Raw genomic sequence first — 17170 nt, forward strand, 5'->3', positions numbered from 1 at the left:
AGGTGCAAACTTCTCAATAATCCGAAGTTTTCCTTGGTTTTAGTTGATCTGGATTAAACGAGACACTTCTTGTAAGTATAATTTCATAAATCAATTTTCAGTCTAATAAATTAATTATAAAATTTAATAAAAACAGCTTTTTTTATGGGCCTTTGCATTTCGTTTTAATTTAAACAATATTAAGACTGAATAATATTTTTATTAAAAATTCTCGTAACCCAGTTTGTTCAATAAGTAATAGATAATAAGTAAATAACAAAATATAAAGAATATTAACACGCCAACAGTAATTTTTTTACAGTGACAGAGGATTAACAGAATATTATAATTGGAGATAAGCATCATAAGTTTATAAAAGCTTTGCTATTTTTGTGGATTTGCAAATTTTCGCTCAGACTTGCCCAAATTTTTAGTTATATAAGTACTCTACTTCTTGGGGTATCTCGTATTTAAATTCTTACATTACCCCAAAGATAAAACACTCAGAGCATTCATTCAGTTTTTGAAAACTGCAAATTTTCAAGTTTCTTTATTCGCTTATTTTAGATTCCCAGGTTTTCATTCTCAAATTTCGGTTTCTCCCAGATGTAAAATTTTCAAATTCTCAGGTCCCCAGTTTTCAAAATGACTTCCAGATTATCAATTTTATATTCTTTTTAATATCACGAGCTCTCAAAGTTTCTGAACTTCCAAGTTCTTCATTCCTCTTAATCAATAATTTTTAGAATTACCACACCATTTTCGGGATTTTAAGAGATTAACTTTAAATCATCTATTAACTCTCAGGGGTCCACAGACTGTTAAGTTTAGTTGCTCAAAAATAAAACTTTTTAATTCTCAGATTTCAAGAGTGATTTTTAAATTATTAGAAAAATCATGACAAAAACTATACCAAACTTCTGATATCGACATCTCGCTTATTTTTCCGAGTAAACTTAAGTTATTATACATCAGTGTACGCAGAATTTTCCGCAGATTCCAAATCTGAGATTTAAATTCAGATTCGACAACAAATAACTGAGTTATGGCCGATCAAAGTTTCGGAAAGTTGATTTTCATTTTTCCCCATTTTTTCTAATTTTTAAAGTTAAATATCTCGAAAACTGTTTGAGATATTGAGATGCGGTTTGCGCCATTCTTTTTCTCGGCGCATTTTACGTTAGAAAATGTTATCAAAAGCCCAAAATTCGATAGTCGATTTTTCGCGAAAAAAAAATCCGACTCAATCGATGAAAATTTTTCAATTTTTTTAATATTGGTCATAACTCGTAAACTATTTGTCCGATAGATCTCAAATTCGGCCAGTAGATAGATTTCGAGCTCCTCTTTCGACTGATGTATAATTCAAAGATATTAAACGTCGTTTTAATTTTGAAAACATTGATTGAAAATCACCCTAAAATGACGTTTTCAAAACAGTTTTTGGCCAATGCCTCGTTTATTTATTAAGCAAACTCAACAAATTTGGGTCCCATTTTACGCAGAATGTCACGAGGAATCCAAAAACATGAGAATTTTTAATTTTCGTCAACAAATAACTGAGTTATGGTCGTTCGAATTTTTGGGTTGTCGTCAGAAGGCCAAATTTTTGAAGGTTCGAAACAATTCGTGCTCGATATCTCGGAAACTTTTTCAGATATTGAGATGCGGTTTACGCCATCGTTTTTTTCGCAATTTTTTACATAAGAAATAGTTCTTTAATTTTTTTACAGTTGAAATTTGCAAATTTTCGCAAAAATTCATGACTAAAACTATTCCAAATTTTTGATATTGATATCTCGCTTATTTTTTAGAGTAAACTTCAGTTATTATACATCAATGTACGCAGAATTTTCCATAGATTCCAAATCTGGGATTTAAATTCAGATTCGACAATAAATAACTGAGTTATGGCCGATCAAAGTTTCGAAAAGTTGATTTTCATTTTTCCCCATTTTTTCTAATTTTTAAAGTTAAATATCTCGAAAACTGTTTGAGATATTGAGATGCGGTTTGCGCCATTCTTTTTCTCGGCGCATTTTACGTTAGAAAATGTTATCAAAAGCCCAAAGTTCAATAGTCGATTTTTCGCGAAAAAAAAATCCGACTCAATCGATGAAAATTTTTCAATTTTTTTAATATTGGTCATAACTCGTAAACTATTTGTCCGATAGATCTCAAATTCGGCCAGTAGATAGATTTCGAGCTCCTCTTTCGACTGATGTATAATTCAAAGATATTAAACGTCGTTTTCATTTTGAAAACATTGATTGAAAATCACCCTAAAATGACGTTTTCAAAACAGTTTTTGGCCAATGCCTCGTTTATTTATTAAGCAAACTCAACAAATTTGGGTCCCATTTTACGCAGAATGTCACGAGGAATCCAAAAACATGAGAATTTTTAATTTTCGTCAACAAATAACTGAGTTATGGTCGTTCGAATTTTTGGGTTGTCGTCAGAAGGCCAAATTTTTGAAGGTTCGAAACAATTCGTGCTCGATATCTCGGAAACTTTTTCAGATATTGAGATGCGGTTTACGCCATCGTTTTTTTCGCAATTTTTTACATAAGAAATAGTTCTTTAATTTTTTTACAGTTGAAATTTGCAAATTTTCGCAAAAATTCATGACTAAAACTATGCCAAATTTTTGATATTGATATCTCGCTTATTTTTTAGAGTAAACTTCAGTTATTATACATCAATGTACGCAGAATTTTCCATAGATTCCAAATCTGGGATTTAAATTCAGATTCGACAACAAATAACTGAGTTATGGCCGATCAAAGTTTCGAAAAGTTGATTTTCATTTTTCCCCATTTTTTCTAATTTTTAAAGTTAAATATCTCGAAAACTGTTTGAGATATTGAGATGCGGTTTGCGCCATTCTTTTTCTCGGCGCATTTTACGTTAGAAAATGTTATCAAAAGCCCAAAATTCAATAGTCGATTTTTCTCGAAAAAAAAATCCGACTCAATCGATGAAAATTTTTCAATTTTTTTAATATTGGTCATAACTCGTAAACTATTTGTCCGATAGATCTCAAATTCGGCCAGTAGATAGATTTCGAGCTCCTCTTTCGACTGATGTATAATTCAAAGATATTAAACGTCGTTTTCATTTTGAAAACATTGATTGAAAATCACCCTAAAATGACGTTTTCAAAACAGTTTTTGGCCAATGCCTCGTCTATTTATTAAGCAAACTCAACAAATTTGGGTCCCATTTTACGCAGAATGTCACGCTGAATCCAAAAACATGAGAATTTTTAATTTTCGTCAACAAATAACTGAGTTATGGTCGTTCGAATTTTTGGGTTGTCGTCAGAGGGCCAAATTTTTGAAGGTTCGAAACAATTCGTGCTCGATATCTCGGAAACTTTTTCAGATATTGAGATGCGGTTTCCGCCATCGTTTTTTTCGCAATTTTTTACATAAGAAATAGTTCTTTAATTTTTTTACAGTTGAAATTTGCAAATTTTCGCAAAAATTCATGACTAAAACTATGCCAAATTTTTGATATTGATATCTCGCTTATTTTTTAGAGTAAACTTCAGTTATTATACATCAATGTACGCAGAATTTTCCATAGATTCCAAATCTGGGATTTAAATTCAGATCCGACAACAAATAACTGAGGTATGGCCGATCAAAGTTTTGGAAAGTTGATTTTCATTTTTCCTCATTTTTCGTAATTTTTAAAGTTAAATATCTCGAAAACTAAATCAATTATTACGCATAAAATGTAAAAATTTGCTTTTAATTTGTGTATTTATTGTATTCTAAAAATTCACAAATCCAGCTGTCACTTTGAACACCGGCTTATTCCACCTCTGAACCTGGCTTAGTTTAACATCGTGCTAACTTGTATTTGAACCGCTCAAAAATCTGCAACGCAAAAATCATTTAAGTCTGGTTTAAGTCAGATTTGAACCGGTTCAAATTTTGAAGCGTGCTTCTTCAACCGGCCCTTAGTCTTTCAATTTTTTACACTTCTGAGATTTTGAGATTATTCTGATCTGATATTCAGTTCTCAGTATATCACGCTTCCAATTCCTGAAATTCACAAATTGTATAAAAGGATGTATAAAAGAAGAAACAACGATTTTAGCTTCTAGAATTTAATATAATATTTTTTCTATTTTTGCACAGATGCTTGTAACAAAAGCCATTGCGACTTGATGCTCTGCAAAGGTCTAAGAATCCAGTTGGGCACCCATGACTTCAGAAAATTTACCACAGACATATACATCGATTTTAAGGAAACTTTTTTGTCAAAAATACTTTGCCATGCATCTAAACCCATATTTGGAGAGACATTAGAAAAGTCTTCGAAATCGCTAGCACCTATAAACAAAAATGAGTTTAGAAAAAAACTTTAATTTTTACTTACTTGGGTCATCAATTTTTCTCAAAAAAATTCCCAGGTTTGATGGATCTTCCGCTTCTTCAGTTTTAGACCGAATCGAATTTTTCGGAAACGCAGAAAATGGAAACAAGCTTCTATAAGATCTCTCATGCTCACAGTTGTACGCGTTAATATCGGAACTCAGCTATAAACGAATTGTTAACTTCTACTTAATGACAAGATTAAATTGTGGTTTTTGCGCAGTGAAACCCAAAACTTCTTACTTACAAGAGAAATTAAAACTCCAATAAAAGTCGCGGTTAACACGTTCATTTTGGAGTCGAGATGGCAAACGATTCCAAACTAGACTGGCAAATTGCACACATCTGTATTTATCATTGAGTGCCTAGTTTAATACACGTTTAATTGTAGTCTTACGACCGAATGTAGGATTGTAATAATTGTGAAAAATCACCGATATGATTGTTTTTTAATTAATATCATAGCCACTATTGTATTGTTTTAAAATTCAGCATGTCCCATTATACTGTCTTAGGAAAAAATGCTCTCTCGAGGATTAAAAAATAATAAGACAAGCGTTTATCTCCAAATCAATTTGAAATGAAAAATGCTCAAAAGCTAATTGCTCCGGAAGAAGTAGTGATAATTTATCCGAATAAAGACAACTTTCTCTAAAAAAATCTTGACAACAAGAGACTGTTTTCGGAGTTTAAATAACTGGCCCTGACAGTGGCAGGCGCAACTTTCAAATCAAATTAAGTGGCAAGATCTATGTATCTAAAGAAATTGGTGTTTTATATTCAAGGTTGTGCCCGTCGGGGGACATTCAGTGAGCAAAGTTTAAAAATTTTGTCTAGACTTCCAAAGACATGGCAAAATAGGCCAGTCGTAAATTTAGCTTGTCGATCCATGTAAATCAGCCCAAAAGCTCACCAAACTGGGTCTTCGCCAAAGCGTTAATTGTCATGTGTAAACAAGTTTTCTTGGTACTTTCGTTGCCGAAATGGAACCTTTGGAAGAAGAAGCAGCCTTGAGAACCATTTGCATAATAATGCGGTAAATCAGTTGATGAGTAAGTTTTCTATCGGACGTTACGAATTTTCGCATAAAAGTCCCTCGTTCAAAAAAGAACCCATTTCGTCGTAAGGTCATGACTCTCGATGAGAGAGTGTTAAGTGAGTGACCTCAGCGGAAGGAAGGAAGGTAGGGGAACCATTCGGAGGAACTCAAGACTTGCACTTGGCGGTTTCTGAGCATTTGACTCAGCGCGCGCGTCTAGTGTTGGTGTTTGGGAAAGGTGCTAATAGCGTATGGTACCAGAATTTATGGTACTTACGGATTCACCGTTCTTAACTGGAACGTTCAGCTGTATGTTATTGGGTGAGTGTTTTTAGTCCAACGTAGACTTAATTAATTTCGAAACAACATGATTTACTTTAAATTTACAATTAAACATCAACACACTTGGAGAAATCCATTAATTAAACGATTTACTGACCCTTAAAACCACATTTTGCTTTTTATTACCGACAAAAGATTGCTTGGAACGACGCTCTTAAATGCGCCAGGAATATTCTGAATTTTTATGGTAACCAACTGGTGGGTTGATACAAAAAACTGGGAAAAAATCACATTGCCTCATCCAGATTTGAATCATCGCTGATGCAAATTGACCGCGGAATGCTCCTCGCGCTTTCCCATCGATTCGCTGGGATTCGCCGAAATTTACTGCTGATTTTTATTCTAAAATATGCGCATGATTTCTCTATATGGAAACCTGAATTTCTGGAAAAAACGATCACTAAAACAAAGGGAATGTGGATGAAAGTTCCCAGAATGTGTCATTTGACATGCAGCGGTAATTAATATTTAACTTCATTCGCCTACAAGGTGCTACGTTTTGTACCGAACAAGCATTCATAAACAAGAAGAAAAACAAACGAAAACATATTTAAATTTAAAGAAACCTACACCTTGTGTTGGGTGTCATTGAAAATTAAGGACAGTAAAGTTCCCCCAGTCTTTTCCACATTCTTCGCTTCGATTTAGACTACAATAGGAACTCTTCCCATTATCTTCTGCACTAGATTTTATGACTCCGCTCATATGCAGCGACCACTTTCCATTTTACCTTGGTCATGAATAATTCTCCTCTCATTTCAATCAAAAATTTTGGAGAATTGACCAAAGAACGAGGATTTGAAATTTAAACAATTTAAGTGCAGTCGCGTAAGATTTTAGAAAGTGGGACGTAAAACATTTGCGAATAATTTACTTAAAGGCAAAATTTTAATAAAAAACGAATAAAGTACGCGCTTTGACAGCTCATTACGAATTAATTGGCGTTCAAAGAAATGACTATATCGTCCAGAAAACACAATAAGTGTCAAGAATTTAAAATTCAAATGATCGCTTCTTCTAATTTGTGTACGAGTTCCTACCAGTGTTGTTTACACTGTTCTGTATTTTCCTACGTGAGCTAAAAAATCGTATTAGCAGGTGAGTCAAAGATTCCAGTTATTTGTTTAAAGAAAAATTGTTCTATAAATAGAACAGTTTACACACTTAACCAATAATTTGCAGCGTTCAGTAAATTGTCTTAAATACAGGTGCAAGAGAGTCTGTTAATCACGCACTGCTAAATTTAAATTGCAAGTCGAAAAAAGCTCATGACCATTATGTAAGAACAACAAAGGTCTCCTTGAGTGCGGCGTTTTTTGGGTGGACCGCAATGTTATCTGTTCAAGGAACCGATTTATTTCAATTATTATTTAAAAAAATCGGTAATGAAGGCCAACAATAGCATCATTTAAATTAAATAATGATCGGATTTTCGCACGTTGTGAGAAAATTCGATAATGGAAGTTGTCGGAATTTTCTACTTGTTTGAATAAGCTAATTTGTTCGATCAAGGTTTGCCCATTTAGGGAACCGAAGGGCATCTAGAATTGTTAGCTCGGTTGTGGTGTAAAGATCAAGGATACGAGGAAGCGCCAATATCGGATTAAATTTAAGCTGTGAACCATGCAAAAGGGATTAAAGATGTCCGAATTGTTGGAGGTGTGGGCGAATTTGTAAAAATAAGAAGTTGACAGACAAGTCGTAGCGGTATACCACACGGTTAATAAACGAATACCAAAGTTCAAGTCTCGCATAAAACAGCAGCTACCCTGTCAGGCGAGGTCCATATAAGGTACTATCCTGTGGAACTCGCTTCGTCTGCTAGATTTTTTCTCAGAGGAAAAACGCTTCGTGAATTGCTAATCGATTACTGAAGTGACAATTGCTAAACGTATCCTCATCTCAAGAGAAACCGATGGAAAAAGTGTTGCTCAAATACTTCATGCCAGGACTGGATTGCAAAACGCAGCTGCGTAAAAAATCGTTTAGTTTCTCTAACCCAATTTGGTACTAGTCGTACCATTTGTCACTCAGTTGCTAGTTAAGACTGTATGGCTTGCACCGAAGGGACAATGACACTTGCTTGACCGCAAAGACCAGTAGCAGCATCTCGATTGCTGAATGTAATAATGTATAAATTAATCTAGTTCCTCCGGCGGTGCCATGACCTAGTCCAGCCACCACTTCCTGGTCATTATCCGCGATAATGGGTGTCGAGAACAAACACCTCATGATTGATCCTCCAGGTCAACCTTTTTAACGGACTCATGTGCTGATGCTATACCAAATATGGGCGCACGATGAGGATGAGGAAGTCGTTTTAGAGGCAACGGTTTTTACGCCAGCTACCCTTTAGTCCCAGTTTAACTCACCTGCAGGTGACCCAAAAGGAAGCCGCGGCGCGCAGAAGTTTACAAAAATGCGACTGCAGAAACGACTTAATCCTGGATTAAACGATAATCTGTGATTAAATTTAATTCGATATTTAGTAGTCCCCGTTGTTGAATCGGCATTTCTGTAAATCAGGCCCGAAAGAGATAAAACTCCATGAACTTGACAGTCTAAAAACTGGGGAGGAACGGCCGGGTTTGTCCATTGTCTTCGCCAATTCCACTTCTCCGAATAAGAGTATCTTGTTTACAGGCGAGATCACGTCGTTTTGACTTTTACGTCTCGTAAATCAATATTATTGCTGATTTATTACCTGGCGGGATGTTGTTCGGGTTTCTCTGGACGGAATCGTACGTTTATAGATTTTTGCATTGTATCCGTATGGATTTTAAATCAGACAGCAGTGGACAGTTTATGGACGTCTGGTACAACGTGAGAACGAAATCCTCGGTATAGCCTTGAGACGATCTATTACTTCACTGCATTATTTCATGGCACGATCTGCCGTCTTCAAGATTTGAAAAAATTCGATTTCCTATTCCTGCAACAGAACAATATAAATTAAAATCATGTTAAAAATGTGGAGCTGGCCGTCGCAAGTATTTAACACTTCTGCATTCCTGCACCAGAAAGGCGCGTTTCAACGGTAATGTGGCATATCTGCAGTTCAGCAAGTTATTCCACCGTTTAATGTCCTGTTTATTGGAACACATTCGGACAATAATTGCACTCGAGTCATTAATTTCCAAAGCAAATATTTATTTAGGTGGTGGAGTAAAGTGTAGATAATTGAAACTAAATTGCATTTATTCATCACGGAGAGACGTGTAATAAATCTGTCAAATTACAAAACGGATGAAAAATATCACTGTGAAAGGACAATATGTACTTATTGATATTAACCTCCGATGACGGATACATCGAATCTGATTAATGGTGTAGTCGAGTATTTGCAATATGAATGTCTGAAAGACTGCTGTGCAAATAAAGCTACCTGAAAAAACAGTGAGTAATTTCACTCAAATTATTGTTTAATGTTATTGTGTTGCGATATTTTTCGTTCTCCCTTATATGACAGCCGTCAAGGTTTCCATGCAGGATGTAATTTGTATTTACAATAATTGTTATTACACAGATTATTCACAGTTTACCTCATTTAATAAGGTGAAAATAGATTACCAATGTAACCTCATCAAGGAAAAATTCCAGTGAGGACGTTCATTGTTCTTTCAAAAACTGAAATTTACCACGCTCAATAAACGCTTCTAAGGTAAGAACAACATCCAACAAGTTGAAATGAGTGATGATGTTCATTGTTTTTTCGTCTTGGATAATTATTTCTTTTTTCATAAATGCCGTCAGCATGTTGCCAAGTCATGTGTACGAAGGAGATTTGCGCCCTGGGTGACCACATCGCTGCAGTGTTTTGGGTTAATGACTCGTCTGAAATGAGAATTTTCAGCGGCCATTAAACTCTGAAATTGATTTTTCCGAAAAAGCGTCGCCCACAAACCTCTAAAGTATAATTCACCGATTTTATTAGACTTACATTTAATTAAACGAAACTAATTGGCGATGAAAAAAGATAAAGCCATCTGCTCCACGGTAATTGCATCATTAAAACTACATTTGCCGTTTCTGTTCTGGATTTTATGCAACATTTTAATAATCCGCGATAGAAAAAGGTTGTTAACAAACGAGAAAGGATTTTAATAGCTTGCGCCTTTTTTTCAAAAATTCAGCGGATGCCTGAAGCGAGCTTCATGGTTCTGTGTACATACACGTTTATGGGTAATTTATACGGATAGGGGTCCCTCCTTGTGGTTTATTTTCGATCCTAACTACTCCAGGCCACGAGAAAAAATCCACCAATAAAATGTATGTGGAGTATAATTATGGCAGTTTTTTATTAGCCGCGTCTTTTGTATTGGCAATTTTTCTGGTGCAACATGTAGGCAGGAAAGTTAATTAGTTGTGGTAGGTAATCGAGGAACAGTTAGATACATGTAAAGTTCAAAACAATACTGTGACCTGAACTGTCATTATTTCAGCGGTTCTTCCTGTTGGCGTAAAGGTCGCCATGACTAACACAAATCTAAGCTTACGGTTCAAAATCACCAATTTTCTTCACGAGGCGTGTCTCCTCAACAAACAAAGAGCAATAAGAAGAAGTCTGAAAACCATCATAGCTGTGTTAATTTCAATTACAATCTGCAGTAAAAAATTAAAAGGAGGAAACCAGTTTTGAATAATATTTATGTTTATGTTTATAATGCGGCGACATTCTTTAACGTTTTTTCATTCAAAAGGTAAACATAACTTAATTATGCGGATATCAGTGATTGAGAATGATAGAGCCTTCTATTGTCTATTATGTTTTATCTCAAGTCATATCTCATTTCTAATTTAAAGTAATCTCGACTGACATTACAATATCGCGACGTGCATCGTCAAATTCGTTTAGCAACGTTGTTGTGTTTCGTTGATTCCATCTATTGACATGATTCCATTATTTTATTTACAAAATTATCTGCGGAATTTCACTTTTAGTTTAGTTAAGCAGTTTTTTCTGGCCGAAAACGGCGTCCAATAGCATCTCAAGATCTTTAAACTGAATAAATATGAGATCAAGTCCAGTAGTTTACGAAAAACAGGGAAAAGTTGATAAAGCAAGATCTTTTTTTGTTCGTTTAGTTTTTTTAAAGTCGAGTCGAGATAAGACCGGTTTATAAAATACGACAAAAGTAGTGGCGCGTCTTTTAATCTGTCCTAGTTATGGAGATTAGAGCACCGGAAATTCCAAAACTTAAAAATTTTTGCCGTTTGCAAAAACCCGAAAATTTAATCGTTTCTAATTCAGTTACATATTGGTTGGCGAAAGAAAATTTTGAGCACCGGTTTATATTCTCCGTGAAAATCTAAGTAAAATATGCCCTCCTACTTCATATTCACTCTACGAATAAAAAATATATTGGCATCTGTAAGTTTTCTGGATACCATTTGGGAGCCATTTTAAAGTAGCTTTTTCGCGACAAAAACGATGTCTTATGTTTTTGTATGTTATATCAATCGAAAGAGCAGCTCGTGATCTATAAACTGATCAAATTATAAGATTGAACTTGTTTGCAAAAAAACTAAATTTTCAAAGTCAGGATAGGACAGCGAGAATGTTTCTATTTGTCCTAGCTGGAGCACAGGAAATTCCAGAATTTCAAAATTTTACCGTTTGGCGACCACCGGAAATTTTAATCGCTTCTAATTCAGATATTTGTTGACGGAGAGACATTTTCGTGCACAGTTTTGAATTCTGTGTGAAAATCTACGAAAAAATGAGTGCTCATACTTACATGTTTACCGTACGAATAAAAAAGATATTGGCATCTTAAATTTATGTGAATTTTAAAGTAACTTTTTCGGAACGAAAACGACGCTTAATGCCTTTGCATGTCATACCAATAGAAAGAGGAGATCGAGATCTATAAACTACCCAAATTTCAGGTCGATTGATAAAGTAGTTTACAAAATGCTATGGAGAAAAATTTTTTGTTAAAAATTAAATTTACGAAATTCAAATTAAAACTGAAATCTTAGTTTATAAAAAACGAGAAAAGCAATGGTGAAAACAGCCAAATTTGAAATAGTTTACGAGATACAGGTAAAAATCGAAAAATTTTGTTTAGACCACAAAACTTTCATGCAAAAAACAAAATTTTCAAATTTGAGATAGGACCGAATTTTTAGGTTATAAAAGTCGATTAAAGCAATGGCTACAACCGCATTTTGCTGTCTGTCCTAGTTTCGGAAATTGTAGCATCAGAATTTTTAAAATTTCATTTTATTTACCACAACCCGGAAATTTTATCGCTTCTAATTCAGTTATTTGTAGTCCTAGGTAAATTTCGAGTGCAATTTTAGATTCTGCTTGAAAATCTAAGTAAAATGAGTGCTCCTACTTCATCTTTGCTCTACGAATCAAAAACTTGGCATTTCTAGGTTTTGTGGTTGGCATTTTTAGGGAAAATTCAACTCAAATTCAATTACCTAAAAAATTTAGATTTTACGTTTGTCCGACAAATTAAATATTGCACTGTCTAACAAACTTTCTTTTTGCTTCTTCGAGGGCATCAAAATGTGACAATGCAACTATCAGATCTGTTAAAACAGGCGTCTAGAATCTCGAAGTCATTCCAATTAATTCGCCACTAACTGCATCTCCATCATTCCCATTTACCGCGACAAATTCTCTCTCCACCCCCTTAATAAATCAAATTTCTGGCGCGAAAAATTACGCGTAATTTAAAATATGCACGCCTCGAGCTAAATTTAACATACACCTGCTTTCGTTAGAAGAGCATATTGTTGGATAAAGGAACGCAACGTGCTAGCAAAAAGTGGTCTTGACCATATTTAGATCATATGTGGGATTTTATACCCAGCTGTCTGTACACCGAAAATTTAGTTGGTCTGTGTTTCTCAGAGCTTCATTAAATCATATTTAGTCATATAATTGAATTTTAATCCAGGCAAGGCATCGTGTGTAAAAGTGCTTCCCAACAGGTGCTTTGCTGTGATAACATCTAGTCTGTGCCAGGATCAGTAAACAAGACAATACCGCCATCTCGTAAAGTGACGTAAATAAACATTTAGATAGACGTTGACGAATGGTGCCACTATATCGGCCAGATTTGGGAGTTTGGAGGTGCGTTGGATGGAGTAATTAGCTCTTAGCTGTGTCGTGTTTTACCGTTGTGCAGTCGGTGCAGTGCTATAAATACAGATTTTCTAATCTAGAGAAAAACCGTTGAAAGTATATTGTTTAATATTCCAACACCTACAAGGAAACGTTGCCATCTGTTCTGTGGTTTCGTGCACTTATTATGAAGATTTTTCTGCGATGGAGAGTGTCATAAATTCTTTCAAGACGCTTTTTATTAATGAAAAATGAGAAACTATTAAATTCTTTGTCCCCGGGCAAATGACAAAACGCCTACCTTGTAAAAGTAGTCATTAGTCATTAGAACAACGTTTGTGGTCCGTTATCTTCAAAGTTTTCGTGGTATCTAACAGAGAATATAAAATTTTTGTTTAAAAGTGAGCTTATCCAAGGTTGCACAAGACTTATTTACATTTAAATTGACCCAGTACAAGAGGTTATTATTTGCTCTTGCATTAACACTATGAGTAAGCGGTTCCGGTTTATTTGTTATACTGAAGCACAAAGTTAAACAATTTATTATCCCTTTCTAGTAACTTTTAATTCCACCGCCCAGACAATAGAACATAGGCGTCAACTCTAACAGATCTAGCTCAAGACAAGTTATAAATCTTTCCCGATCGATTTTATATCTCATCTTGTCTTGAAGTTCAGTAAAAGTCAACTTTCTTTTTCCAGGTCAATGTCAATAGCATTTGATAACACGCCTTGTCCAAAATAAGATGGAAGTGGTCGCAGCAACCCCCGGCACCGGAGGAGTGCCTCCTTTCCACGACCATGACGTGCGCGAGTGGTCCCGACTCGACAGTCTCACCGGAGTTCTGGAAAGGGCTCGCCTGGAAACTGACCATTGGACCGCCAATACCAGCACCTCCTGCCACAAATACGGAAAGGTCAGTTGTGTCGAAAACAAAGGCTGTGGGTGTTTGGCCGTGTTACGGCGCCGTTACACACCCTGAATAAAAATTCGTAATTGCCACCAGACTCACTGAATGTTTAATTAATGTATCGACAATTACATGGATTGGCAAGCACGATTTACACCGATTCATTCTTGCTTTTTACAAGTCGAGATATCATTACTCCTGTTTGAAAAGTTCGTGATTGTGTCGGAATGTAAACCGTAAATTAAAGTTGCAAAACCTATCACTTGAGCGTGCGACGTTTTTGAAACTTAATAGCTTTTCGAAATTTTTCTCGAGACAAGAACCGTGGAAAAGTCGTACTTCCGGCGCACCCATGTAAGGTCGAGGGCAACGATGCTAACTACTATCTGGGAGTGTCGCTGCAGAAGACAGATATTCGGATACAGGCACTAGAATGAACTCGCCTCTAAAAGGAGATGTTGTGAAACCCATGAAATTCCCACATTTTCGGAATGAGCTTCCTCCAGAAATCCGTCAACCAACGTGTTTTTTTAGCCCATTATACCATCCGAACAACATTCTCAGATCGGTTCTTATTAAACGAACATTCTCCTCACTAAAAGCGTGCTCAATTATGCAAATTGACCTGTAAAATCTCTAATAATAATGATACCAGATTAGTTAATTGGTTCATAATTAGGTTGAACTTGACGAACAATTCAGCTGAAAATTGTACAGTTACACAACGACGTCGATAAACAGCTAGAAAGCTAACTGTTTTAACCTCAATTAACCTTATCAAAGCTCCAACCACAACTTAATGAGTGATATGAAAAAGTGCAATTCGAACCAAACTTCCTATTATGAATTAACTTCTCAAAAGATTTATTATGTTGTAATGATGTCGATTCCATTGTGTGTACCGTTGCTCTATCTAATTAACTTCAGAAAGTGGTGACTTATGTAATCGGTGGAAGTCACATATTTTTATTGATCTGTGCACCACCCACAAGAAAATTACCACAGCAGCTAAATTACTATCAATTACCCTTTGAGCAAATGATAGGTACCGTTTACTGACATTTGCTCGGCGTAATTGAATTTTTCTGCACCTATCGGAAGCTTGGAGAAATTCGACCGACGAAAATTACTTAAATTCAATTTGAATAAACGTGAGGATTTTTTCAGTCACGATTCTCAGACATGTTAATCCAACTATCGTCACTTCCTCGCGATGATCAGATAACGCCAAAGCTTCTTCAGATTTTCCCCAAACCTTTTGTTTGTTATTAACTCGTTGGAATTGCATAGAATGACCTCTTTTCTGGTTTTTGCAACAACCCATTAACGAGGAATGTTGTCTTGACGATGAATCATTCCAAACAAATTCCATAAAACACCAATTAAATCGATTTAAATGTGTCGTTGCGCTCGGAGTTATGATGATTTGGAGTTTTTTAGTGAAGGACTGGAGCTATTGTTTTTTGAATACGAGTCTGCGAGCTATAAATTCGTCAATGTCATTTTTTGACACAACGCAAATAAAATATGCCGCTTTGAAGACGAAAATTTATTGTGCAAGTCAGAGACGGTAAGTTAAAAAGCTGCTTAAACGGATTATTTACGCTTTTGGAAGATGCAAATGCACGCCTCCACGCTCACGATATTTTTAGTAATTAGATAGGAGTATTAGATTAATAGGAGAATATTTTGCTAGATTTTAGAAGAAGACAAAATTGCGCCAATTTTCCGCTTTCATGGTTACGAAATCGCGTTTATTTAGTAATTGGTGTAATGAAAATTTCAAGCAATTGGCTTGCGTGCTTCCTATCTAAAGCCGGCCCTGAGCATGCCAAGTCACTGTGAAGAATCTAACGGAAATATAGCAGATACTTAATAAATCGAAATGTCTATTATATATGCACAATGACGTTGTTCTTTCTTCACTTTGGCAAATGGCAAGATCATCACTGTAGCACTGCTATCTCGTCATCGTTTTCCGCCGAGGAGGCAAAGCACCGTAATATCAAAATAACAGAAATTAGCTCCATGAAATTACAATAATTGAATTTTAAACGTTTTTCTTCCAATTATGACTGGTAGGTAATGATGTAGTGCTGTTTTAGGCAAATTGGCCGAATACGAAAAAACGTAGATATTATGGATGAGATATGGGATCATTCCCTTGTATTTATCATAATGATTAATGATATCCCGGGTAGCGGTAAGCAACTCATTAGTGAAGAGATCGCGTTAAAGGCTATACATTATAGATGATCCTAGCAACTCTTCATGAATCTTCGATCTTCTCACGGGTCATGTTTTTGGATTTTTCTTCGACCACCAGGCGTTTTTGCCACAATGCAATTTAAATAAATGAGTAGTCCAGTGAAAGTAATTCGCCGTCTGTCCTTATTCAAAAAGAGAGCAAAGGTAAAGTCTTAAATCGTTGCAAAATATCGGCTGTCATTTAACACAAAAGGTTCATTTGAGCGAGTAATAAATGCTCCACATTGTAGTTCGGCGGTTTTGCTTTCCTCATTGTTGAACTCTGCCATCGAAGACGGTTATTAATAATTATAACCCGTACGACCTGTGATCTAACGTGAATGTAACACTTGTATCTACGCCAATTAGCCATAACTTGTTTAAAGAGAAAAATCCTGTACGCAAACCAGTGCGTTCCAGTAAAAGTGCTAACTGCGTGCTGATGCTGATCACTTCTGGAACTGGTAAGCCCTTTACAAAATTTCCGTTGCTTTGAAAAAAATCATAGACTTAACTGTAAATTTTAATGAACTGATTGCTATCTCACTGTCAATCTTGAAGCTGCACCTAATTAGAGAAATTTCAAGGTTAGTCTTAGCACGATAGAAAAAAATTGGCAAAAATTGTATTATGTTTCTACACAATTGACTCGATTTTTACCTTATCTGGATCACGGTCACCGACAATCTCCATAATCTTGGCGGTGATAACTAGAGCACGGTAATAAACAAATTAATGGTGTTTAGCTTCACAACGCTTTTTTAAGGCGAAAGTTTGCGTGTCTTCTGCTAACGCTCATCGAAGATTATCTTTCCAACTGGTAATTATGATGTTCACAAATAAAACGAAAACGCTTAGTTCTCAAGTGTCAAATAAAAGAGATTGCTTCGGTGAACAGATGTTTCCCTATCTGTCGATAATTTCAGCCATGGCATTTTTATGGTGTATTAGAGTAGATAATGGTGTAATGTGCATTTTTTTCCTTGAAATCCCACAAACATTTCTAAAAGTGACAACGAACGAGACATGCTTGGCTGGTTCGAATTATCGCAGATTTCGACGATTTCTGGTAAAGTGGGATTCCTGAGCTTGGGATGCTAAAATTGGCAAATGGTAAATTCCAAATATTTTTGGGCGATTCTGCGATAAGCGGTTTTGGTATCACGACGAATTCCCTAAATAA

At 35.5% G+C, this 17170-nt stretch overlaps 1 protein-coding gene and 1 long non-coding RNA gene across 5 annotated transcripts in view; one reads left to right on the forward strand and one right to left on the reverse strand.

The window, feature by feature from the left end:
- Positions 1–17170, forward strand: part of LOC148168750 (uncharacterized) — a 36927-nt gene that overhangs the window by 5897 nt on the left and 13860 nt on the right. For 2 of the 4 annotated variants that reach the window (XM_088044641.1, XM_088044638.1), the window contains exons 1-2: positions 5585–5727; positions 13532–13746. In XM_088044641.1, the coding sequence (XP_087900767.1) occupies positions 13576–13746 (171 nt within the window). In that variant the 5' untranslated portion in view covers positions 5585–5727; positions 13532–13575. Of the gene's footprint in view, positions 1–5584; positions 5728–13531; positions 13747–17170 lie in introns of those variants that run through there. The other 2 variants (XM_088044643.1, XM_088044639.1) reach the window with 2 other exon arrangements.
- Positions 7645–8079, reverse strand: LOC148168751 (uncharacterized). Its single transcript, XR_015770694.1, has 2 exons — positions 7769–8079; positions 7645–7717 (listed from the first exon to the last, which is right to left on the reverse strand). It is a non-coding gene; the product is annotated as an uncharacterized LOC148168751 (long non-coding RNA).

The sequence above is a fragment of the Gnatocerus cornutus genome, chromosome 9 (assembly GCF_029298725.1).
Source record: "Gnatocerus cornutus isolate USDA-ARS CGAHR chromosome 9, icGnaCorn1.1, whole genome shotgun sequence".
NCBI lineage: Eukaryota > Metazoa > Arthropoda > Insecta > Coleoptera > Tenebrionidae > Gnatocerus > Gnatocerus cornutus.